At 39.5% G+C, this 25,386-nt stretch overlaps 1 protein-coding gene across 6 annotated transcripts in view; it reads left to right on the top strand.

The window, feature by feature from the left end:
* Positions 1-25,052, top strand: part of Adgrb3 (adhesion G protein-coupled receptor B3) — a 707,451-nt gene extending 682,399 nt beyond the window's left edge. For 4 of the 6 annotated variants that reach the window (XM_040729329.1, XM_040729333.1, XM_040729331.1 and 1 more), the window contains 3 exons: positions 7,988-8,023; positions 18,710-18,814; positions 24,254-25,052. In XM_040729329.1, coding sequence (XP_040585263.1) covers positions 7,988-8,023; positions 18,710-18,814; positions 24,254-24,442 — 330 coding nt within the window. In that variant the 3' untranslated portion in view covers positions 24,443-25,052. The remainder of the gene's footprint in view (positions 1-7,987; positions 8,024-18,709; positions 18,815-24,253) is intronic. The other 2 variants (XM_040729332.1, XM_040729330.1) reach the window with 2 other exon arrangements.
* Positions 25,053-25,386: the final 334 nt, after the last annotated feature.

The raw sequence follows: 25,386 nt of genomic DNA, 5'->3' as shown, positions 1-25,386 counted from the left end.
AAGACATTACCTCAAAAGTAATCAGGACAATTCCGGCATTTTTTTCTTTGCAATGACTATTTTTAAAATTCAAATGGAATTGCAGTGAAATAATTTGGGTGTTGTGAAATGTTTACATTTATCATCTAAAACCCAACTATGGTTGACATTATGCAGATTTTGTATGCTTGAGCAATAGTTCACTTCGTATTTTTCAAATATATATCCTTATTTTTAAGCATATATGTATATATGACAAAAATCCACATTTCAATGGCTTAGAGTCACAAAGCTTATATTTTGAAATGGAAATTCAGAATAAAATTTAGTTTCCTGTTCATTCTGAGTTCAGTTGTAACTACTTAGGTGACCTTTTAGGGAACAACGGAAAGAGAACGTGTGCATGATAGGCTGAATAATAGAAATTAGCATTTTTATAGGATTTTTCATTAGCAGGTCCTCGAATCACCTTAAAAACACGAATTAATTAATCTTCACAACACTTAGATGAGTTGTTACAATGTTCAAAGTGAAAGCACCTGCCCAAGGAGATAGAGCAAGTATCTAAGAAATAAAGCCACCGGGCCTTTGGCCCCTCCACACGAAACAAGAGGTTAAATATGCAGGAGCACACATCCTGGAAGGCTGGTGAAGCAGAGGATGGCAAGCTGCTGCTTGATCTATTCATAGATATAGTATAATGCTGTGACATTAACTCAGGAGTTTTCCTCCAAAAGAGGTGACAAGAAGAAAGAGAAGGGCAAATGCCACTAGCTGGTAGCACAGAATTCGGCAATGAGAAAACAGCACACCAGAAAATATACAAGTTGAGGGAGAAAACGAAGAAAGCCAAAGACAACTGAGGGGGTGAGTGGGTGGAGGCATTTATTCAAGGAAGCGAGAATCAACAAAGAAAGCAGGAGGCTCCAACCGCGGCTGCTCCATCAGAAAAGGCTCTAGCTTCCATGGGAGTTTGTTCTCCTAACCCCCAATTACTGGGTGTATATGTTTCAGGCATTCATGGAGTTCCTTAGCACACAAGTGAATCCAGATTTTCTCCATGCCCGTTATTACATTGGGCCTTTATTTCTGTTACATAGTGTTACCCTGACTGTGGTCATTCCCAAAATGAATCTGTTAGACAATTTCGAACACTCTTAGAATTTGAGTTTTTGCCATTATGTAAAACTTGTAACATGAAGTTTTCATAAGTGATCTAGCCCAAGATGTTCTTTAACTACCTCCCACAAGGAGAAGATAAAATGGCCTTCAGCACTCTAAGTATTCACCTTGAGTTAGCTAAATATATCGAGTGCATAATGTGCACTTGTACATGGATGGACAAAGGAAGATAAATGATGACAAGGATAAGTCATGATCTTAGGCACTAGTTTAAATTTCAGAAGGTAGTCCTTTTGATTTGCTGTCTAAAAACTATAAGTGTGTTATTAGTTATAAGAAGACAAGTCAGTTCTGGACGACAGAACTGCTACAGTCACGATTCCACAGCACCTGTGACTGACCACATAAGACCTACACAAGATAAAGCCAGTCAACATTTTAGCATGGAGGGCCTCATAAGCCCAAGCTCTAGGTGAGGAGCTACGAACAGGCCATGACTTCTAGGGGAGCTCGGAGGGTCCGTTTTCTTTAAAGATGTGTTCCCTCATAAGTTGACCGTGCTCCAGTGGATAGTCCTACACCCGTGAGTATATGGGTAGCACAAATTGGATTCGGTGGACTTTTCAAGGAGAAAAGATAGGAAGTTGGGAGGGATTGAAGAGTGAGTACCTGGGAGGAGTTAAGGAGAGAAGTGCAGAGCAAACATGATACAAATACATTTTATGAATTTCTCAAAGAATTAACTAAAACATTATATTTTTTAAAAGGAAGGTCAGCACACCTTCTGGGTTATAGTGCTTCCCATTGGCTTATGAAGTTTTATGTATGTGTTCTTGTCAGTTAAAGTTGGCCTGGATTTGCTCTGAATCTGAAACACTGATAACTTGTTGAACAGCTTGATCTACATCTGTTTGGTCATGACCCAGTCTCTCCCCTTTTCCCTGACTGCTCAGGGTTAGCATGACTCGTGCATCACTGATTTCTTGCTCGATTCAGCCAGCACCAAGCACTGGCCAGAGTCTGGGTTTGAGGGGGAAATGAAAATGGAGGAGAGTTCCACTCTGTTCCTGCCTTTGACACTGAGTTTGCGCCACAGCTCCCATTCACTTCCTGCCTTTTCTACCAGGTGCCCCACTCCTGGGATAAAGTCCCATTGTCATCTGCCTATGCCCATCCATCTTAGGGGTCTGTTGACTTCTGTTAATCCATTGGTCATCTCGTGGTTCCCATTGTGGCTTCTCAGCCTCCTTCATCTGAGTTCTTAAGGATGATGTTCTAATGTAAATGTAAAAGTGATTTCTGTTGCTTTCCTGTCAAGTCTAGCTTTAGTGCCACTTATCGACAAAGCATTTGCATAATGGAAAAATTCATATAGTACATTACAGCATTATGTTATCACATATAGAAAGTTCTGCTCCTCTAGTTTCTCTGACTGCTTCTATATATAAAGATATCTATCTACCTGGATAGGATCTCAGATGAGACTCACTGCATTTGTAAACAGATAGAATGGCTTTCCCCCAGGATATAGAATACAGAACACTTAGCATATGGTTATCAAAAGTAAAATATTTTAGTGATAATGTCACTTCATAGTGACTGTCACACCACCTCGTGGCTGGTGTGAGGTTCAAATTACATGAAAACCTTTTGAAGATTGTAAGGAGCTTTTCAAATATAAGGGTGTGTTATGCCAATGTCAACAGTGTCACACTCTGAATGTCTGTAAAGGAGCACTACTAAGTGAATGCTCAGGAATTGAGACAGAATGTTATATGGCCTCACTTGGGAACCATGAGGTACTGTCTCAAACAGAAACCGTATAAAGCTGGCCATGTGCAGAAACCATAGTTCAGTTTTCTGTATTTTCTTCTCATGTTAATCTGGTAAAAGGAAAATTTCCCCATTATTTTTGTTCTGTTTTTGCTCCTGGATTATAGAATCTTATCTTTCACGCAGGCATACAAACAAAATTAGCTTGAATAAAAGCCATTTCAGAAAATTAATTATTCCCAGACTTCATTGCCACAGCTATTTTTAATGGATTTGTTATCAAAGCTTTCTTCCTGTGAGGGGAGTCCATTGCTCACCCTGTAATAGAAACTTTTAATAGCATGCATATTGCCATTCATTAGTCAATGGAATTCATTACTTGCTGTGAATTGTCTAGTGTCTTGTCCAGTTTAATTTTCAGTGACACAAATAATGACATAGTTCCTCTGAGAAATTGTTCATCATTTTACAAGAGTTGCATATGGAGGCCTCTCTAGGCATATATGCACTAAGTGGCTCTCTTAGCCTGATGCCATGACACATTTTCTCAACTTTTAAATCATCTTAAATAATTTCTTCCTTCTATCAGCAAAAGATATGCCTTCCTAATAAATTGTTTTGATTCTTTCAGCTGCCTATCAGTCTAATTTGAGTGGTTTTCTTTGTCTATTTAGGTCACTTGGTTATCCAAATTCTCCCAGAGTATCCTTTAAAACAGAACAATAAAACATAAGTCACATTGGTCTTAGTTCTGCGGCTGTCATATTATACTCCTTCGATCATTCACCAATAATTTTGCAACTGCAAACTGTTGTGACATATCCTATGCTAAATGTCAAGGCTATGCAACTAATTAAGAGAGGACTAAAGAGGTGATCACATAGGTGACAAGGAGGGGACAGACAGAGATACCCTTCAGAGATCAAATAGGCAACCTATGAGTGGATTTAATATGGAAGATGAGGGATATGTGTAAAGGAGGGACAGTTCTAAACCTTTGTCGTGCTTGAGTAGTTGTAAGTATTGGCTGTGATGAGAAAGACCATGAGCAAAAGGACATTCACACATTGAATTAAAACCTAAGTGATAAGCCATGTAATCCAGGAGAGCTCGTAGGACTGAACTGATCCCAGGAGCTCCACATTTAGAAAGAACAGGCATAGGAAACAGCTAGCACAGGAGGCTTCAAAAGAGCCACAGCAAGCTAAAGAAAAAAAGGGGGGCGAAAAAGCCGAGTGCTGACGAGAGCTTTAATGAGCAAGTGATTAACTTTCTACAGCTTCTAAGAGTCCAGTGAGATGAGGGTGGAAAATTGACCTTGCTGTTTGTCCAAATGGAGCTCATTAGAGGCCTTTGACAAGAATTTTAATGGAGTGTTAAGAGCATAATGCAGTTGGGATGAATTCTAAGCAGCGGATTGCAGAAATGAAACTGCATCGCAAAGAAGGATGGGTTTCAAGTTACTTGGAAATGAAGGCTACATAGGCAGAGATATTTACACCACATTGGCTCATTTTAATTTTGTTTTGTTTTCTTTTGTTTTTCAAGATTGGAGCCTGTTCTGGAACTAGCTCTTGTAGACCAGGCTGGCCTCAACTCACAGAAATCCACCTGCCTCTGCTTCCTGAGTGCTGGGATTAAAGGCGTGCACCACCACTGCCCGGCGGCTCATTTTAACCTTACCTGTAATGTTTGTTTAAATTATTCAATTATTTGTAAAGAAAAGTCATGTGATTTGGACACTTAGTTGATCTTTTTTTGTTTAGATATGTGGTCAGAGATGAGGGCATGGGTCAGTCAGGGACAAGCTTGCATTGTGAACATGACGACTTCATGTCAGCCCCCTCGAGCCCACCTGAAAAAAATTCCCGGCACAGTGTCACAGGTTTATAACCGCAACACTGGGTAAACACATGTGAACATACATGCAAAATAAAACAAACACAGTCAGTATTTCCAACCACTTCCATGGCATTCTACAAGACACAGAAGAACATTTTAGTAAACATGGAAGTGAGTCACAGTCTCAACAAACTTCAGTCTCAAAAGACTTTCCAAACATTGCATGTGTATGCACATAGGGTAGAAACTCACACAAGCAAAATGGGTTGGGATTTTTCTGATTTTCCCCCTGGTGCTATCAATGTGTCAGGGTCTGACGCATAGGACAAACTGAACTTTTCTGTAGCAAGTGTTGCATCTGTGTGTTATTGTAGCATTGCTCATAATTGGTCTATTAGGAAGATATTACATTTTTTATTTTGGTTTGTTTTTACCCAACACAGATTTTCTGTGAAATAAGCATCATCATGTTGACTTTTTTCCTTCAAAATATGATTGGCCTGGAAAAGTTAATCCATTTGACCTTGCTTTTTGCTTCCAAAGCATCTCCATCCCACTGCTATGGTTTGAGTCTACTGGGGTCATCTAGTAGGACTCTTGCTCAGTTCCCAAACAGTACATAAAATATCCCAGGCATCTTGCTTGTCAAGTACTATTTTGCGGGTCTGAGCTAGTGAGACCTCACATGGAAAAATGCTGGACTAAGAGTTAGACCTGAGTTTTCACCATAGTCCCGGGTGAGTTGGTCAAACTACTGGCTCTTGGTTATATTGATTCACAAAACAACACTATTTTCGCAACCATTCCACAGAGCAGTTAGCATTGTCAAATGTGAAGTCACTTTGTAAGATGCACAAGGATGAAACACTCAGTATTGTGGGGAAGTGAATAGCCATACATACCTTTATTTCCTTTGGATTTGAAATACCTGACACATTTCCAGTACTAGCTGGTCTTGAAACCCCCCTAATTTATTTTGTAACCATCCCCACCACACACCCCCACCACCAGGTTTTGATTAAAATCTGTGTGACTCATTTGCTCATCCCTTCATCTAATCTTGCAGACTGCCAGACCTGCTATGCCCTTTGTTTGCATTTAATTTTAATGAAATTAAATAGGAGAGAAAGGGGAGAGAGAGCACTGTTTGTGGGAACATCTATTTTTCTTTTCCATGCTGCACATTGACATAGGTGCATTGGTGTTCTGAGCTGGAATCTGTTGCTGGGGCTCTTCGGGTTCCCATCTTTTCCTCTAGCTCCTACAACATGGAACCTTTTGCAGCATGTGTGCATCGAAATCTCGGGTTCCTAGGCAGCGCTGCCTTGTGATCCAAAACAAATGCAGTAACATATGGCCATTTTCACCTTTGGCAACAGAGAGCCCCTCAGTGCGTGTAGCAGAAGGCCCTCTCCTTCTAGCTGACTGAACCTCTTCTGTAAGATTCCACTGTTTCATTTTCAGAAGGAATGTGAAGTTCATGACTAATGTTTTATAATGATTGCTTCTAAGTAAATGTCTTCATGCTTAGATTTTACTGTATTATAAAGAGTATTGCTTGCACACACACACACACACACACACACACACACACACACACACACACAAAGCCTTACTGAATCACACTGCCAAGAAGAGGAAGAGTTCACAGGAGAGAAGAATGTGAGCCCTGACTTTCAGTCTAGCAGAGAGTCGCAAAGAGCAGTGCAGAGCCAGATTCGTTTAGGAAGTGTTCTCACACTCCTTCCTCTTCCAAGGATGTCACCAGCGTGAGGGTAGCATGCTGTCAGAGGCAAGGAGGAAATGAGAGAACATCATGTCTGAGTTTCCATGTCAATAAGGCGTTCCCCTGCTTTCTGCTCTCTCCTCGGTATTCCTTCAAATGTGGATTCCCTGTGCTCAGCAGATTCGCCACAATTACGTCAGCACTGTCCCAGGTTCTTCTTTAGTCCTTCTGTCGGCTGACACATGTTCCAGGATAGGCTGCACAGGAGCTTCTGGTTTCATAGTGACAATTTTAGCTCTAGCTGCAGGAAATCGCGTTTCATGAGTGCTTTTTCGTCTTTGCTGGTGAGCAACAGTCGTAAAAGCGACTCTGTCTGCCATAAATCTGCAATGTGACTGGACCCTGAGAAGCTAGTGACTTTAAGCCTGTGGGTGTTGAGCCGGGATTAGGGAAAAAACAAAACAGAATCTGTCCACAAGGTTTGCATGTTTTCCTTATCTTTCTTCCCCACCCCCTCTATGGGGGGCCTAAGGAAGGGTGAGTCTGCTTAAAGGAAAAGCATGGCAGAAATTTGCTTTGTTCTTTAAAAAATGCCGAGATATTTTTATACATTTACAGGCCTTCCTCTACGACTGGTCCGTTTTAAGGATCGGTGGCTTCCTGGAGCAGATGCTACAAATGCTACCCCATATTAATACCATGAAAGCCACTCTTCCCATGAGCTTGCATTCATTTTGTCTTAATCATATTTCCTGATTTTATCAAGCCCTCTGCCTAATTACTTTATTTCATCAAAGCCTGTGTATCTATAACTAGATTTGGATGTTGTTTAACAGATTTAGAGTCAGAGAGAAACACTGCGAGACACTGTGTTGGAGTGTGGAATATCTGTGGTTTGACAAAATAGGGATTTTTAAAAAATGTAGCTCCTAAGAACTAGTAGCAAGAAGGACTTGGGCAGCGATGGTCTAATGCTGAGAAATTTGTACAAGATTGACATAGAAACTTCAGAACTTAAGCAGACAGGCAGCCAGCATTTCCTTGACATGAAGTGTGCTCCCAGCACTCTGGAAGCTGAGGCAACAAAACTCTTAAGTTCCTAGAACAGCCTGAGCTACATAACAAGAGCCTGTTTTATAAATAACCTGGATATCTGTTAGTGGGAGGTGTCAAAGCACCTAGATTATTTTTCTGATACAACTTTGAATCCTCCATGCCTGCAAAGTGGTTTCTGCTAAAATAAAGTCTCTTTCAAGACTGAATGCAGATGGCTGTTTCTTAAGAAACAGCTTTCCTGACTGACAAGTGATGTTAGAACCCAAGATGGAAAATGTCTGTGTTTTGCTAGCCTTCCATTTTAAAGGAAGTTTGGGGTGAAAATGAAAACACGCCAATGGAAAACTTTGAAATCAGAAAAATAATCTTAGTGAAATGGTGTAACACCAAGAGCAAGTGGGATTATTTTCACAGAATGTAATGACTTCCATTGGTTTCACTGACTAAACATAACTTTGTTGTTTTTCCCCTTCTTCTAAAAACCGACAGAGAAGAAAATCACGGTATTCCGACCTTGACTTTGAGGTAAGTCCCTATGAATTACTTTACAATTTGGATTATTTAACTCATGATGGACTTAGAACTACTCAAATGCCGTGCTGTATGTAGCTCTGTGTATAGAGCCCTGCTATTGTGTAATCATTATTTAAGCAAGCCAAGGTTCTAAAATGAGGATCCTTTCTCTATACATGGCTGGAAGTAAATGGTCTAGAGTTCTAATTACTCCTCTAAGAATATGCTCCGCTGATATTTTCTAGACAAGTAAAGATCTATTTTATAATAGTTAGAAGTAGATAATAACATAGTGGGAAGTAAGCCGGTCAATCCAGTTCATGGGGAGGTAGGAATATCAATTTCCTGAGTTTTCTTTTCTTTTTTAATCTAAACCATTTTGGTCCAGTTTCACTTTGGTGACCATCTGTAGAAATCCCAAGGGGATGCTTTGGCTAGTTAGCAAGGCTCCGTCTGAGACTGGCCAATATTGTGCTGTGGTTTCTGTCCTAACGTTCTCTGTGGTATGTTCAGACTCAGTTTTTCCAATACTAGCGTTGATTCCATCTATGCCTGTAGATGTCTTTTCACAGATATAAACAAGATGAGGATTTTTGTTTTTCAGTTTGCATTGATACTGGTGCTGGAAGTCACTAAAATGATACTGTCTAAGCAGCTTATGCTCAGCACAAAATTAATGATGTTTAAGTATCACAGAAATGCACTTGTGCATATTGATAACTGGATGTGATTCATAGCCTGCTGACATAATTGGGTATACTCTATCATAAATTTCTCCAACATATTTGTAGCCGTGTGATGCACGCATAGAACTCAGTACTCTCCACTGATAAGGCCTCCTGGAGTATGGAAGCTTCTGATTCGGTCTCTTCATTTGTGTAAGTGAATGTTGTGGTTCTACCCTGTACAAGGAATAATCAATGTGCGACTTGGCGATTTTATCTGTCACAATGGTGAAGGATGGTTTCATGCTGAAATACTGTCCAAGGAAAATGATTTTGTTTAGTAGTAATTCGGTGTGTATGCCACAGAATAATGAAAAAGAATCCAGCTTCAATGCTTAAATCACAAATATCTAGGCAGCTCCATAGTAGTCACCTAGCATGAAATCTGTATTTCACTGAAACCTAAATTTTTAACCAAAAGTACCAAATCCAAAAAAAAATTTAGAAATCTTCATATTTGAGTCTTTTGTGTCTGATAATAAACAAATACTGTGTTAATCCTTTAGGTATCAAAAGAATAAAGAATCAACTGTTTCTGTTTGTATGTGTTACATACAGCATTACCTTTCTTGTGACTGCATAAAGCAGGTGTGTGTGCGTGTGTGTGTGTGTGTGTGTGTGTGTGTGTGTGTGTGTGTGTGTTGTCCTGGAAGCAATAATCTGTTATGTTATCACAAAAGAACAAACATGAATTAACTCATTAAACCTCAGTGACAAAACACAGAAAACATCTAGAACTAAAATTAAGCCTCACTACAACCAACAAGTAATGTAATAGCAAAACCAAACATTGAGAAGAAATCCTAACACCCAAGAGTTGGATCTTTGTGAGTTCAAGGCCAGCCTGAACCACATAGCAATTTTCAGGCCAGCCAGTTACATGGTAAGAACAAAATAAATCACACTGTGTCACTGAGAATGTTAAAAGTAAATTGTTCTTTTTTTTCCATCTATTCTCTATGGCAACAGCTAGCAGCTTCCCTAAACAGATGCTACGCCTTGTGTCCCACACAGAAAACCATAGTGTTAACAAAGATAGAGTGGAGGAAAGTTGCACCATAGAACTGGGTGATTTCCTTACCTCTTTAACTGTAGGAGGTGAAGCTTGGGGGGCGGTGACACTCAAAACATTACTTTTACCTTATTGACAAATCAGTGTTACTCCCTTTTCAGCACATGTACAATTACAGGGATATGACAGGGTCTGCGTCCAAAAACACACATTGTTTTAAAATCGTCATGCTGCTAACACATATATGTATAATTTTGGGTTGTAGATGAGGAGCAGACTACTTCCCTGTCCTGTCTTTTAAATTCAGACTGGACTAATTGACCTTATGTCAAGGTCCCTGCTAGTCCTCTCCCTGAGTGGACTTTACCATACAATGATCACCTTAGACATTTTACCCTTACCAGGCTTGCCTTGTGGACTCCGGGAGGCATCGTCCTAACAAACTTTCGCCTTTGCACACTATCCAAGGCTCACATATAATTTTAATGTTTTGTTGATTAATTTTCCTTAAACCATGAGGACTTCTGAAAAGTTTTAAAACAGAGCTACAGCACGGCACAGCTATACCGCACTAAGCGTCCAAAGCCCTCTATGGCCTGTGTTTACTGTCACATTGTTCATATTAGCAAGGAAATGGAAGCAGCCTCCATGTCCATCAACACAAGAACAGGTAATGGAAATGTGGTACATAGACACAATGGAATTTTATTAATCCATAAGGAAGAATGAAATTTGGAATAAAATGAATGGATCTGGAAAGCATTATGACTCAGACTCAGAAAATTTTTTAAAAATCACATGTTGTCTCCTACATGTACATTGTAACTTTTAATGTTTCTATGCATTTAAATAGACTATGAAACTAAATAGAGGACCATAACAGGGGAAATAGAGTTGTTACAGGGAGACACATGGTATAGGAAGGCAAACACAGATTTTGATTGAAAATTGTTTGACTTGACTTTGCTTAGCCTTTTCATTTGTTTACTGGTGAGGAGTAATTTGTTACCATCTGACAAATTAATTTAAAGGTGACTACATTAGTAATATTCAGGACAGATTGGTAGGGTAAAGCAAGAAGTTGGAGTATCAGTTGAAGGGGCTAACCTAGGGAGGAAGGGATGAAGTGACCATGCGAGGTGAATCTGTGACGTCTTGTTTGTACTTGAATGTGGGGCGGAAAGGCAGGACAAAAAAAAAAAAAGACCATGTTATGGGCTTGCATTTTTGTATGCATGGGGAACAGAACCAAGGAAGAGAATGGACATCTGGTTAGGATGAGTTCCAGTGTGATGTTGGCATGAAGGTGCCTAATGTGATTCTAAGAATCAAGCAGCTAAAATTGTTTATATTGGTGGAGACAAAACCCAAGGAATTCCTGGAAACACGATTACAAATAACCACTATGAAGCTGTAACTCTTAATAGTATCTGTTCCATGTTAAAATATATATGAATATAGACAGACACATACAGATTTTGTTTAATTGTCTCTTCCAAACCTTGTTCCATTTCTTCCACTGGAATCATGTATACTTTAAAAATAGCTCAGGATGTTTCTCTGAAGGGTCAGAGAAACCCCATAAAGCCATCAAATCCTTGCTTCTCACTGAATTTCATCCATTGTCGTGAGCTTTGAGTGAGGGCAGACACAGATGCTGGATAATGGAGCCATTCTTCACAGGTCTTGACTTTTACTGGAAGAACTAGGGACACATGGTTAAGTAAGAGAAAGGCATTTAGAATAATTTGATATCACTAGAAAACAAGGCTAAGCTATAACATGTGGTTTATGTTAAATTCCAAATATAAGGCATACTATTTCAAAGAAATTTCGTGTTCAAAACAGGTTCCTTCCTGTTTTGTCCCCGACCCCCTGCAGTAGGTACAATCCATTAAGCAATCAGGATTTATTTATAGGACAGGTTTGGAGGGCAAGCAATTTGAGCAATTTAATCCTAGACTGTATCACTCTCTTCTATATCATTAAATTTAAACTGCTTCAAAATCATGCATTTTTAGCCAAACATACTCTCTACTGTCATTGACAAAAATGTATAACTTGTTTGGTTTTTTTACACCCTTTGTACAGTTTATTTGAAAACCAAAGTACATATTTATTCAAATCATAACATTTGGACCCAGATATGGGCATAATCCCTGGGGATGCATACTCCGTCTTGTGGATGTATTGACACTCTGACCTTGTACTGGCCCATAAATCAACACTCCCTTTATGAATTAGACCTAACCCTTTCAACACACATCTTTTTTTTCAAATCAATATGAGTATTGACATTCTCTAAAGATGATTTTTCAAAAGGCCACTCTAAAAAGAAAATGAACGTATGGAACACTAATGAACAAAAATATCAATAGTGGAAACTGATATTTGTCCAAGTGGATATGAACAATGGCATTCTAGGTACATAAAATTCTAAGGCTGGAAACCGTAGTTCACTAAACCTGTTTCTAATTCATGTGAGCCCAGGTTCTCCAGGCCCTGTGCTCTGATTTGAATGAAGAGAATTTCTGACATCCCCTAACAATTCCCATCGGTTTAAAGAATCCATACCCACAAGAGTACATCTTCTCTTTATAATTCAGAGTTTTTCTCTACAGTTCAAACACAACTCTGTGATTCACACTTCTAAATTTGAAAGTGAAGATCACCAGTTTGTTGCAAATCTACTGTGAGTTCCTCAAAACCGCGTGTGGAGGGGGTGGGGGTGCATAGCAGGAGGAGAATGAAAGATGGCATAGAGCCATTAGCACAAATGCTCCTTGGGGCTGAAGAGATGACTCAGCATCCATGGCTCCCAGCCACCTGTAGCTCCACTTGCAGGGGACACTCAAAGCCGATGGCCTCAGCACCCACCTGTATTCGTATGTGCATGACCTCACGAATGTGCACACGATATTAAAATAAAATAATATGAAATTTTAAAATAAATATAAGCCTTGCTTACATGCCTGTGGTATCCTACTCGTTTTCATTTATTCCCTTAGCATTCACTAAGACACTACTAAGTACCAGTCAGTGCATGAGGTGTTAAGGATGCACAGAGGAAGAGATCACTGCCTATGAGGTGTCCTGACCAGGGTGGGGGCGGGGGCATGAGTGCCAGCATTGTAAATATCATTGCAGTTTCAGATTCTAGAGTGTTAGGGGCATGCTACAAAGGATGCATAGCTCCTCCCAGTTCTCCTGTCTCCTGTCTGAATGGAGCATAGTTTAAAACCCTGAAAGCAGTCTCTGTTGGAATGCTTTCTGGATCTCTGAGATACATCTAAGATAGCAACATGCTGAGCTGACCTGGGGCCTCAGATCACTTACCTCTTCCAAGAGCAAACTGCCTCCTGGAGCTTCAGCCACCTAGTCAGTGAAGGGGAGGGAGCCGCTGCTGCCCCCCAGGGTCACTGTGAGGCATTAGGAAAATAATAATAGCTACATCCTCTTTTTTTATTAAAAAAATTAATTTTCATTTTCCATGCCAACCCCAGTTCCCCCTCTCTCCCCTTCTCCCGCCCCTCACCTGCCCCCTTCCCACCACCACCCACTCCTCAGAGAGGGTAAGGACTTCCTTGGGGAGTCCACAAAGTCTGGCATATCAAGTTCAGGCAGTACCAAGCCCCCCCCCCGACCCCCCCCCACCGTATCAAGGCTGAGCAAGGTATCCCACCATAGGGAATGGGCTCCAAAAAAAGCCAGTTCACGCACCTGGGATAGGTCATGGTGCCATTGCCAGCCCCTCCCCCAAACAGATCAAGCCACATAACTGTCACCCACATTGAGAGGGTCTAGTTCAGTCCCATGCAGGTTCCCCAGCTGTCAGTCCAGAGTCCATGAGCTCCCACTAGCTCAGGTCAGCTGCCTCTGTGATTTGCTCATATGATCCCTCCTCCCTCTCTTCAGCTGAACTCCAGGAGCTCAGCCCAGTGCTTGGCTGTGGGTCACTGTGTCTGCTTCCATCAGTTACTGGATGTAGGTTCCATGATGACAACTAGGGCAGTCACTAAGCTGATTAAAGGGGAAGGCCTGTTCAGACACCCTCTCCACTATTGCTAGAAGTCTTAGCTGGGGTCATCCTTGAGAATTTCTCTAGCACCAGGCTTCTCCCAATCCCCATAATGGCTCCCTCTATTGAAGCATCTCTTTCATAGCTCTCCCCCTCCTTCCTTCCTGCAACTAGGTCTTGTTCATCTCTCATGTTCCCATCCCCCACCCCCTGCCTTCTAACCCCCTTCCCAGTTTATGCAGGACATCTTAACTGCTTTCCCTTCCTGGGGCCCTCTATGTGTGTCCCTCTTAAGGTCCCCATTCATACCTATGAGTGACTACATACCATGTTTGTCTTTCTGGGTCCGGATTACCTCACTCAGGATGGACTTTTGTAGTTCCATCCAGTTGCCTTTAAATTTCAAGATGTCACTATTTGTTCGTTCTTTCTTTCTTTCTTTGTTTGTTTTTAACCACTGAGTTGTACTTCATTCTGTAAATGTACCACATTTTCTTTATTCATTCTTCTGCTGATGGGCATCTATGTTGTTTCCAGGTTCTAGCTATTACAAATAATGCCGGTATGAACATAGTACAACAAATGTCCTTGTGGTATAAATGTGCATTTTTTGGATATATGCTCAATAGTGGTATTGCTGGGTCTTGAGGTAGATTGGTTCCCAACTTGTTTTTGAGAAAACACCATGCTGATTTCCAAAGTGGCTGTACAAGTGTGTACTCCCACCAGTAGTAGAGGAATGTTCCCCTTTCTCCCCATCCTCTTCAGCATAAAACTGTCCTCAGTATCTTTTGATTTTAGCCATTCTGATAGGTGTGAGATGGTGTCTTAGAATCGTTTAGATTTGCATTTCCCTGATGTGCTGCCTCCTCTTTAAGTGACTTTTGTCTGTGTGGTTCAGTGTTAAGTGTTCTGCATCCTTTGTAAAATCTTCACGATAGCTCTACAGCGTAGGCCTCACTGCTGAAACTGTCAGCAGGGAGACTGGAGTTCCTGCTTCAGGCCATGAAACTTGAAATTGATGACATTTCTGCAGGTCCAGAGCTATCAGATTTGGCATACTCCAAAAATGTAAAGGGTCTTCAAGAGTTTTTAGGATTATAGTATGTGTTAAAGACATCAGGTTACTTTTAAAAAATGTCCAAAATTATAAATGGATGTGCTTTATAACATATCACTATTTATGTAATATCAATGACTGATGGAGTCCAACAGATGCATTTTTTAATTATAAAAGTATAAATTGAAAGAGTTTCTGACACTAAAAGAGGTCTTGTTGTTGCTGCTGTTTGTAAATGTTTAAATGAAAAATGAAGACAAGCTAAAGAACTAAGCTGTTTGGGAAAACATGTACATGTGAGCAGCCTAACCATCATCTTGAGACACAGGTTCATGAATCTTTCAAAACAGTGTTAATCTGATTGGAAAGGAATATTATTATGCACTGATTTTTTATTGAAAAATACTCTTGCAGTATTTGCAGTGAAATATGATGAGAGTAACACGATTCTGGATATTGCTAGACTATATCTTTGTGTTTCTACATAGAAAATGCATGTTATATTTGTAGCATCACTATAAAATTTTAGAAAACTGAGGTATAAATTGAGTTTTTCATAGAAGTTGATTTCTTTGGAAAACAGGGTATTTAAGTCACAAAAGAAAGAAGTGAAAAAATCTCAGGTTAGTCAAGATCTGGGAAAACACATCAAAGTAGACCAATAAAATTTAGAAGCATGAAAAAGTCTACCCAGGTATATAAGATCACCAAAAGTATAAAGGCTGTAAATGGAAAGCTTTGGAAGCAGGTAAGGGAAAGAAACTTTTAATATTTTGTAAAACCTCAAAGTATAGCTAAGTGTCCAACATTTACCTGTAAAGCTAGAATTCTTATTGAGGAATACTCTCATTCTCAATGAAGGTAGGAAGATGAACTTGAGTCTGTGTCAGTGATGGGAGCTGTTTCCTGCAGATGTAATTGACATTACTTCCGGAATGCAGGCCGTTATTGCTATGATGGTTTCTGGCAGTGTCACAGTTGCCATTTCAATTCAAAATTATTATCTGGCAAGAGAATATATTTGCAACTATGTTTGCAAGTAGGAAGGACTCTATATTATCATTTGCCTCCATATTTATTGCAAGGTATTTTAGCTTTATTATTGGAATACCTTTCATGGAGCTATGCGAAATATTTCAAAATGATCTCTGCTTATATAACATTGGCAGTCACCTTAATTTTATATTTTCCATTGTGTATTTTTAGTATGTCCAACCAATTTAATTTTTTAAAAATAAAATCCATCAAATTCAGAATCTAATACTACTCATTCAAACAGACTATCCATAAAATCTCTTATTTGTTAAGGTATCAAGTTTCCCAATGAGATGTTTGACATGGACTTTGCATTTTAAACATTCTTTATATAACAAAGGTATTAGGTTGCAAGGATAATGACAAGACTTTAAATAAGACACAGACACAAACAAAAAGATTTCTGTTGGAAAGACATGGACTAATTTAGCTCTCAGCCAGGGAAAAGTAGCAAATTTGATTGGCATTCCTAGCAACATGGGACCAGAGAACTCACTCTAAACATAGTCAAAATCAGCTCACAAGGTAAAGGATAAATGAAGCTTCCTGAAAAACAACCATTGAATGCCTGTAGCAAAAGTATTGTGCCTTTGGTATCGGGCAGCTTCAGGAGAATGTATTGCTTGTCTTTGAACAGGGATGGTCTCACTGAGAAAAAGATATTCAAGAGGACCATTGAAATTGAGCTAGGAATCAGAATTAAGAGAGAAAGAGAGAGAATACAGATAAGCAGAACCATAATTAATCATTTTTAACTCAAATATGAACTTGTAATATTTGGAGATTGTCTTATTTGTAAGTTTCATAGTTTTTGCTTATTTAGCGTCCTCGTGTATTTCATCACAACTATAAATTTCCACTTATCTGAATTACAGTGCAATTAATTTTGGTGTTTTCCATTAGACATTGAACAGGAGGCAGTAATTCAACCTTATTTTTTTTCACCATTGTTACTCTAGCATTTAACCCAATGTGAGGTGTTCACAAGAATGCATTAAATGATTCAATGATGTGTCTAGTGAAATGGTGGTGGTGTGACATCACTCCTACACAAAAGGAAATGACTGTGTAGTAATGTTCATTACTATGAGAATGTGTTTTTTAAAAGCAATCTGTGTGTCACAGGGCTGTAATTAAACAAGTGTCTTAGGACCTGGTGCTTCATAGAACTATTTGTCTCCCAGGCACAGGATGTACTGAATTACTTCGCCAGCTACATGGTCCTCAAAAATCCCTCCACTGAGTTGCTTATGCAAATCCTCACTCTCATAAATCTCCATCAGCCATCACTAGTCAAGTCATGTTTGCCTGGTGCTTCTCTCTAAATCCCGCAAACCTGTTTCGTGTACTCACTTTGAGACTGATGGGAAGTTAATGGCGCTGTAATTGCTTGCTATGTTTCATGTGCCATCATGAGTCATGCTGCCGTGTTCTCATCCTCAGCCACCTGATTCTTCAACAGCCAAGTCCTAGAGCCCCAGCAGAAAGATGGAAATTGGTTACTGCAAGACTTAAAATGGCAGGATTCTCTCACAGGAATGTAGGGCTGTGAAAACGCTAAAGACATTAGCATAACAGTGAATTACCTAAATGCTACCCATGAGGTTAGCAAACTAAAGTCTACAGAGGAGGGGGTGGGCTTTTCTAATATGTCAAAAGATTCAGTTCAACTTTCCATTTGTTCCTCTCCCTGTTTGTCCTCTCCATAAGCGTCTTTTAGAAGAAAACTAAGTGTTGCCAGTCTTTCCCCAAAAGATATAGTTATTTTTCTCAACAAATCCTTACATCTGAAAATGGTTGCTAACTAAGACAGTGGGACAGAAGTTAAAGTCAGAGCCCAGGCATAGATCTAATAGCCTCATTCCAACCACATAAGCAAATGGTGTTCAGATGTGTAGGCTTGAAAATACTGTGAACCCTTAAACATGATGGCAGAGTCCTGGAGAAGGAAAATCAGCATCACCACAGAACAGCACTTGTAAATATAGAGAATTTAACCTCTGGCTTTTCTACTAGTGCCCTTTAAAAAGCTTTATAATAGGGAAATACTCAAATGCCCCAAATGCCCCAAGATCAGTTTTTCTTACAAGCCCATTGTTGGGTTTCAATGAAGCTTAGAGAAAAATACATGTAACCAGGGAAGAAGGAAATTAGTATACTTGTACCTATGCTTTTAATATCTCACCGGCCACACACTGTGTGCTCTGAACCGTGACTGCTAAGATTCTGCTCTGTCTGGTAAACAAGTATATGAAACCTGTGGGCCAGATTTCCCTTCTGCAAAGCTCAGCCGATATTCACAAGGAGAGTTCAAAGTCTTAGATCCCACACATCTTTCAGGCACTTGAGAGCTGTGACTCAACATTAATGGCAGGGCCTGGGATTGTGCTCCCGCTTTAGTACAGCGAGTTACGCCTGTGCTGTTTATAGCAGTAAGACATAAAGAACCAATATTTCCCATGACAAACATCAAGGAGTCACATGCTTTATGAAGTCCACATTTTTTAACATTTTTAAATTACTGCAACAATTTTTGCAGAACAGACTTAACTTTTAATGGCTGAAAATCTTACAAAAGAATAATAGCTGTGTTTTAAGGCACCCATGAGAAAAAGAAGATCCTTTTCTATTTATTTATTTATTTATTTTGGAATTTTTGTGAGAGGAAGATTCTTCTTTTTCAGAAAGAATAGGGTCAGGAAAAGTGATTTGGGACATGTCATTTGCATATGTGGTGTCTTTGGCAACTACTGGCTCCTCCCTGGCTTAGCTTCACTTAATATTAACCAGCTTTTTAACAGCATCTGAGTCCAATTAGGAATGAGAGCCACCCTGTTCTCTCTTGCAGAAGGTCATGCACACAAGGAAGAGGCACATGGAATTGTTTCAGGAACTAAATCAGAAGTTTCAAACTTTGGACAGATTTCGGGACATACCAAATACAAGCAGTATGGTGAGTATATTCAGCATCCACAGTGCCCCATGCCAAACTGGGCCACACATGAGGCCAGCTATGCCCCTTACCCTTCAGGACAACTATAGAACAAAGAAAACAAAACCCCAAAACTAGTTTACACAGGAAAATTAACAGGCCTGAGATGCACTTGGGAAAGGTGACCAGAAGACTTACAAGGAATGACAAGAATCTTCAAGTGTTTCATTCTAATTTCAAACATGCTCCCTGATAAGCTTTAATTAGGATTAGTTATATGTCAAAAACAGCTTGATTTCATATGGCCATTTTCCCACCAGTTAAAATTCAGTTAATTCAAATCTCCAAATAGTTTGCTAAATTTTCCCATTGTTCTTCTAATGCCTGCCATTTTAAGGCCACAAAATATAATACTGGTATAAATAAGAAACTTAAACCAGAATAATACAATTTTATCTCTGGAAGATTCATCTGTTTAGGCATGAGAGTTTTGAATCTACGCCAATATCAGGAACTTGGGTTGTTGGTTGTAACCATTTCCTTCCCATTCATTCATACCACTACCATCTTAGTATAGGACCCCATGAAATCAATTCCATGCCGTTACTCAGCACACGGCACTGTCATCGCTTCAGAGAAGGCCTCATCACCACTGGTAAGTGCACTGTGCCAGGATTCTAGGAATTTGAACTACCTGAGCTTGAGCAAGTCTTGGAGATCTTTGCTCCTACAGCTCAACTTCTTCCTCTTACATGGGGGCACAGAAAGTGACGGTGGGATGGTATGTACTCCCATGAGTCCTTGCAACATTCCAAAAGCAAAGGTGACGACACCAAGATAGAGCGGGTCTGCTGCCTTCTACCTCTCTTCGGCTTATATGTTGTGTTTCTTGCCCAGGCTTTGCAGCGCATGTGTAGTTTTTTACCAAGCAATAATAGATAAATGATCGATGTATAGATGGATGTAGGTAAATGGTAGATAGATGATAGATAGATACATAGATACATAGATAGGTAAGTAGGTAGATAGAGACAGATAGATAAAAATGATAAAAGTGTATAAAGATATAATGTATATTACTTATACCTATATTATTTCTAATCTCCATATATATGAATAACATGGTGTTTGATCATCTTCATTCCTGGTCATGGTAAGTTACTGGTAAAGGGCAAGTATGAACTTATTTCACAGCAATAGTAGCTCGGTCAACTTTTTAACATCTCTAACACGATGCTAGACATATAGAAGACATGTATACTTCATGTGTTGTGGGTGATTCTTTCTCATTTATTTTTCCAAATATTAAATGATCAATTTTCAGCTAACAGCAAATGAAAATGACACCACTGAGATTGGGCCTAAACGCGTTAACTCCTCATTTCGGAATATTGAAAACTAACAAAAATGGAATGAAGAAACATTGAAACACCATTTTTTTTAAAGTAGAGGTTGTGTTTACAAGTCTGAAAGGGCTTATGCAACAGCTCCAGCTGACTGACTGCTATAATATGATTGCAATTTCCCCTTGTTGTATAAATTACGACAACAACTCGTCTGGGTATTAAATCATTAATGGCACAAATGTCTGTGTCTCAGTTTCCTAACAACCAGAATAGCCTACTAATTACACCACATCTCTGCAGTAGTGCACCTTTTCCAGAAGAGATTTATAAATATTTACAATCTGGGAGCGGAGAAACATACAGTCGTTATTGCTGCTTGACTATTGTTTCAAATATTCAAGAATAGAAAAAAAAGAAAAGGATCCTTTATTCAGCCCTGATTAATAACAAACACACAAATGAGTTCATTATCCTTAATTTAGTTACATAATTTGTAGGGATACATTGCTAATGAAAAACTGCATAATTGGGAAGAGAACTACATTCTCAGGTAATCTCAGTTTTTCTGTCTTAAGGGGAGGCCTGCTACTTGACAACAGCTGCTCACCACTGCTAATGATGGCCATTATGCAGAACAATAGCAGGTGGAGTCAAAAGGACACCAAAATATAATTCAGGCCATTGTCTTCCTTCTAGGAAGAAAGATACATACAATACCCGAGAAAGCCGGGGTGCTTCTAGATGATCCCAAGATGAAACTGTTTTACCCTGAGTGGTTTGACAATTTAGTCAAGATCTCTTTTCTCCAAGCAACTTCTAGAGATTCATGGTCTTTTAGAGTAGTCACCTTGCTCTGTCTCCAAAGGAGAATAAGTTGATAAAGAAGGAAGCAGAGGAAGGATGGCAGTAATTAAGAAGGAACAGAATAGAAAGATGGAGGGACTTAATCATACTGGACCTTTAGGCCATTCCTGGCTCCATCAGCTACTGGGAATGTTCAAGCTGCCTGCCAGGCTTGGGATGGTTGTGAATTCTCGTATTCACCTAACACTGCTATTACTGACGTGGCTTGAAAACCAAATTAGCATGTTCAGAAGCTCTGTGTATGTTGGCTTACAGCGGTTCTGTAATTAGTATGCTTTTAATACTTCACTTAACTATCTGCTCCTCCTGTACTTGAACTCAGGAGACAAGCAGTAGCAGTGTAAAATCAGGAACTCATACAGACCACATCATTTCATAGTATATTCAGGCATCCATGACGCCTTTCACAGCCTATGTAGTGCTCTCTGTAGAATTCAATGATCTCTTTCAGCTGTTCAACTGGTTACCACTCACTTGAGTCACAGAATGGAGTATACGAGTCTGTACACTACAACCATTGCTAGACCCAACACACAGGAAGATGAGCAGCTTGTGGGCATTGACCCTGTCCACTGGCCACTAGCTCATGGCCTGCTTGTACCAGGTCTATTTGCTTTGGCTGTTGGGTGCTCCAACCATTCCACATGGAAGGCCAGGTAGGTAGCTTCTGGTTGAAGGGACTGCCACATGTTCATGAATGAGGATGACAACAGGGTCAAGCTGGGAATGCCTTAGGATAATAACAGAAGTGAGTAAGAAAGCCAATTTATAAATTAATCCTGAACTTCACAGAAATTCAATTGATCATACACTGAAAAATGACATTATGCAATTGGATCTAGATATTTTGCCAATGCTTAAACTTGGTGACTTTAATTTATGTGCTTGGCCATTAACATATTTTTAAAGGGGAAAGGAGGTTCCATATGTTCCAAATGTAACAGCAAATGAATTAGCATTTTGAATACCTATCAGAGTTGAACTAACTGGATTTTCCGTCACACTAAAGAGTCCCAGAAATCTCTTTTAAACACCACTCATCTATAATAGATGGGTTCACTCTGGGCTTGCTGCAGCAGCAGAATCCATAGCAATGAACCTTGCCATTGGTAGTTGGTGGTTCAGGTGACCCCAGCACATTCAGACTTTCAATTATATGCTTCTGCCTACAAAATAAATTCCAAGTTGAGGAGTTTGGCACTCCAAGACCCTTGTTCTCTGGCTTCTGTTCATCATCTGCATGGTTTTGTTTCTGCTATTTTTCATGCCAACTAGAATAAATAAAAATGACTATTCCCATAGTTTGCTGTCTCAGCACTGTGATTTTGGTATCCTGTACAACTACCCAATCTCAACCACACGTGTATTCATAGCCAACCCTACCTTTCTGTGCCATCACGAATGCCACTATTTTCAAATACACAAGGAAGATACTGATTCACACATGACATTAACATCTTTGTCACAAAACACAAATCCTATTTCTGTTATGCAAGTATTCGAATTGAGGGGTTAGATTGCATGAATACATTGCTCAAGGTCGCATTCATATTGCAGGAGGGAGCCAGTATGTGAACCTATGTTTATCAGACTTTTAATCTTGGGTTCCCCAGTAGACTCTTCTGCATTTCCAGACGGTATTTACTATTTTCTCCCTTGGACTTAATAGAATAGCCAGGCAAAAGCAGCCGGTAAAGACTATCGGTTGAAGGAAACAGAGCGAGAAGGAGGGCTGAGGTATGACATTTTTAGCATGAAAAGCTGAGTGAGCTCTTTCACCTATCCTAAAAGTTCACTCTTCAATAGGTCTTTACTATTAGTTATTTCTCTTTGATTTCCTCATACTCTGCCTAATTCCAGAAACCCCTAATGTACTCAGAATTTTAGGGTTTAATTTGTAGACATAAGTATTTCTATAGACTATTTCTCTTGTATATAACTTGGTGAGTTTTGAAGTACTGTGTGGAATCAATATTAAAAACCCTTTGTGTTCCACTTAGTAATTGATAAAAACAAAATTGAAGACCAGATTTGGGGAGGAAGATAAGACATTTATGACAACCAGAGGATTTTTATTAATCAGAGTCTCCTATAAACAAAGAGTGAGAACACAACTTCAAACAACCTTAATAATCTTGGAGAATAAATTAGAGGGCTAATCAAAACTAAAAAGAGCTGGGGAAAGGAATTCTGAGTATGGAAATCATTTAGTGAAGCCAAGTTCAGTTGATAAATTTAAATGAAGTTCTGTATACAATTATAACCTGGACAAGTGTAAAAATGGCATCCCTCACTTGACATTTCCTCTTGCAACAGTGAATAAATTCAGCTTTAGTCAGTGCTCTACTGTGGCTTCCTTCAGATTAACTACTGGTTGCTTCAGCGTTTGGGTTGCATTTTCTTCTAAGGAGTTTTCAGTCATGATCTCCACCTTGTTCTTTGATGATAGCCTGCTTCCTCTGTGCCATTCAAATTCCCCCACTTACAGAAACATCTAAGTGACATCGATTTAAAACCAATCAAAGTCAGTAGTAAGCCTTAGAGTATCAAACAAAAAAAAAATGTTACTGTGGGAGTCAGTTGATGTAGTCACTGAGCGCTACAAGATGGCAGCTGTGATGGCATCCACGTTAAAGCATGCTAAGGGTCAGTGGCTAGACACAGGGTGAGATGTTCCCCCATATTGCTGGGTACGTTTCCCATACAACTGTGATCTTTAAAGGAAAGGATGATGGATAAGTCATCCAACCGCATAGAGTAAGCATCCAAAAACCACAAAGCATATGAATATTCAAATGAGGCTAATTTCTTGAAAAGTACGTTACTTGGTTTTTTTCAGTGAACTACTACTAGGTTGAGTGACTAGTTAGCATTCAATAGGATGTCCTGAGAACTATACTGAGATTTGTTTACTTCACTAAAATTTCTGCCACAATCTTTAGATTTTCTACATTTAATCTTATTGGTAATTTCACTCTCCATCTTTCTTTGAGCAAACGGTCATAATGACATTCGGATATGCCATCTGCTCTGCCTTACACGGACTGTTCATATCTCTCAATGTTTGATATGTATATGATTTCTTAGCGAGCATATTCTTCACTTTGTCCCGTGAAAGAAAATTGAAATTGAACTACTATTTGCCGCTACCCTCAGTTTCCCATCATCTCTGAGCCCTGTAACCTGCATACTGTGTCCCTGGGAGTAATAGTAACCACCAAATAAACAGCTTTGTTCTTCTCCTCAACAGGAGAACCCAGCAGCAAACAAGAACCCCTGGGAGACTTTCAAGGCCCCCAGCGAATACCCACATTACACCACAATCAATGTCTTAGACTCAGAGGCAAAGGATGCTCTGGAGCTGAGGCCCGCGGAGTGGGAGAAGTGTCTGAATTTGCCTCTGGACGTGCAAGAGGGTGACTTTCAAACAGAAGTGTAACACAATCAAAGCAGACTGATGTGGAGACACAATCAAAGACACTGACACTGAGACCTGGGAAGCCTGACATTTCCACCTGGACAGTGTGACTTCTCTCTGTCAGGGCCTTCCTGTGCCAACATCAGTGTTTTCATATGGTAATTTCTCATTGGTCAGGCTAGTGGAGAGACGGCCAAGTGTACAGTTCTCACCACCCCGTGTTGTAAGTACCCGTGGAATGGATTTGTAAGGTAATCTTTATAGAGAAACCTCAAGCAACGATTCATGTTGTAACAGCTTCATGTGGTTTAAGTTTTCAGAAAACTTCACCATGAAGCACAATGTATATATTTATGCAGTTTTTAAAGTTTATAACAGTCTGTTTGGCCATTACTACACTTTTTACTTTATAATATAAAAGCAAAGTTTTTGTCATTAAATGAATGTTTGTTGAGCTACATTCTTCATTGCTTTAAATGCAATAAAGTAATAATCTCACTTTTATATGAATAATATATTTCACATCTTTATTATTGCAGTTTTCTCTAGAAGGCTCTGAGTAGCTTTCTCTGCTGCAGCTGTGTATAAAATATTTAAAATGTTGTATGGTGTAAATAAACTTTTGTCTACATATCAGTTTTTTAGTGCATTTTATTTTGGATTTGTTGAACAGAAATTTACATATTTATAAAGTTTTCTTTTTCAATGCAGACACTGAAAATGTATTCAGAGTTTTAACAGCATACCATTATTACTCCTTTGAGCCTAATGATTTCTCAATGTAATAATAGGTTTGCATAGTGCTTCTGTATTTCCCACTTAAACACCCTTTGGAACAATGTACCATGTAAATGGGGCTTGTCAGAAATCTGGGAACAGCGTCCTCTTCATAACATTATGTTCTTTTCTGTCGTGTGGCAAAATGACAAGTGGCAGAAAACAGTGGTTTACTAAACAGAAAATGA

The sequence above is a fragment of the Mesocricetus auratus genome, unplaced genomic scaffold (assembly GCF_017639785.1).
Source record: "Mesocricetus auratus isolate SY011 unplaced genomic scaffold, BCM_Maur_2.0 Super-Scaffold_100021, whole genome shotgun sequence".
Classification (NCBI taxonomy): domain Eukaryota; kingdom Metazoa; phylum Chordata; class Mammalia; order Rodentia; family Cricetidae; genus Mesocricetus; species Mesocricetus auratus.
The sequence above is the reverse complement of the archived record's forward strand: the minus strand, read 5'-3'. Positions and strand labels throughout refer to the sequence as shown.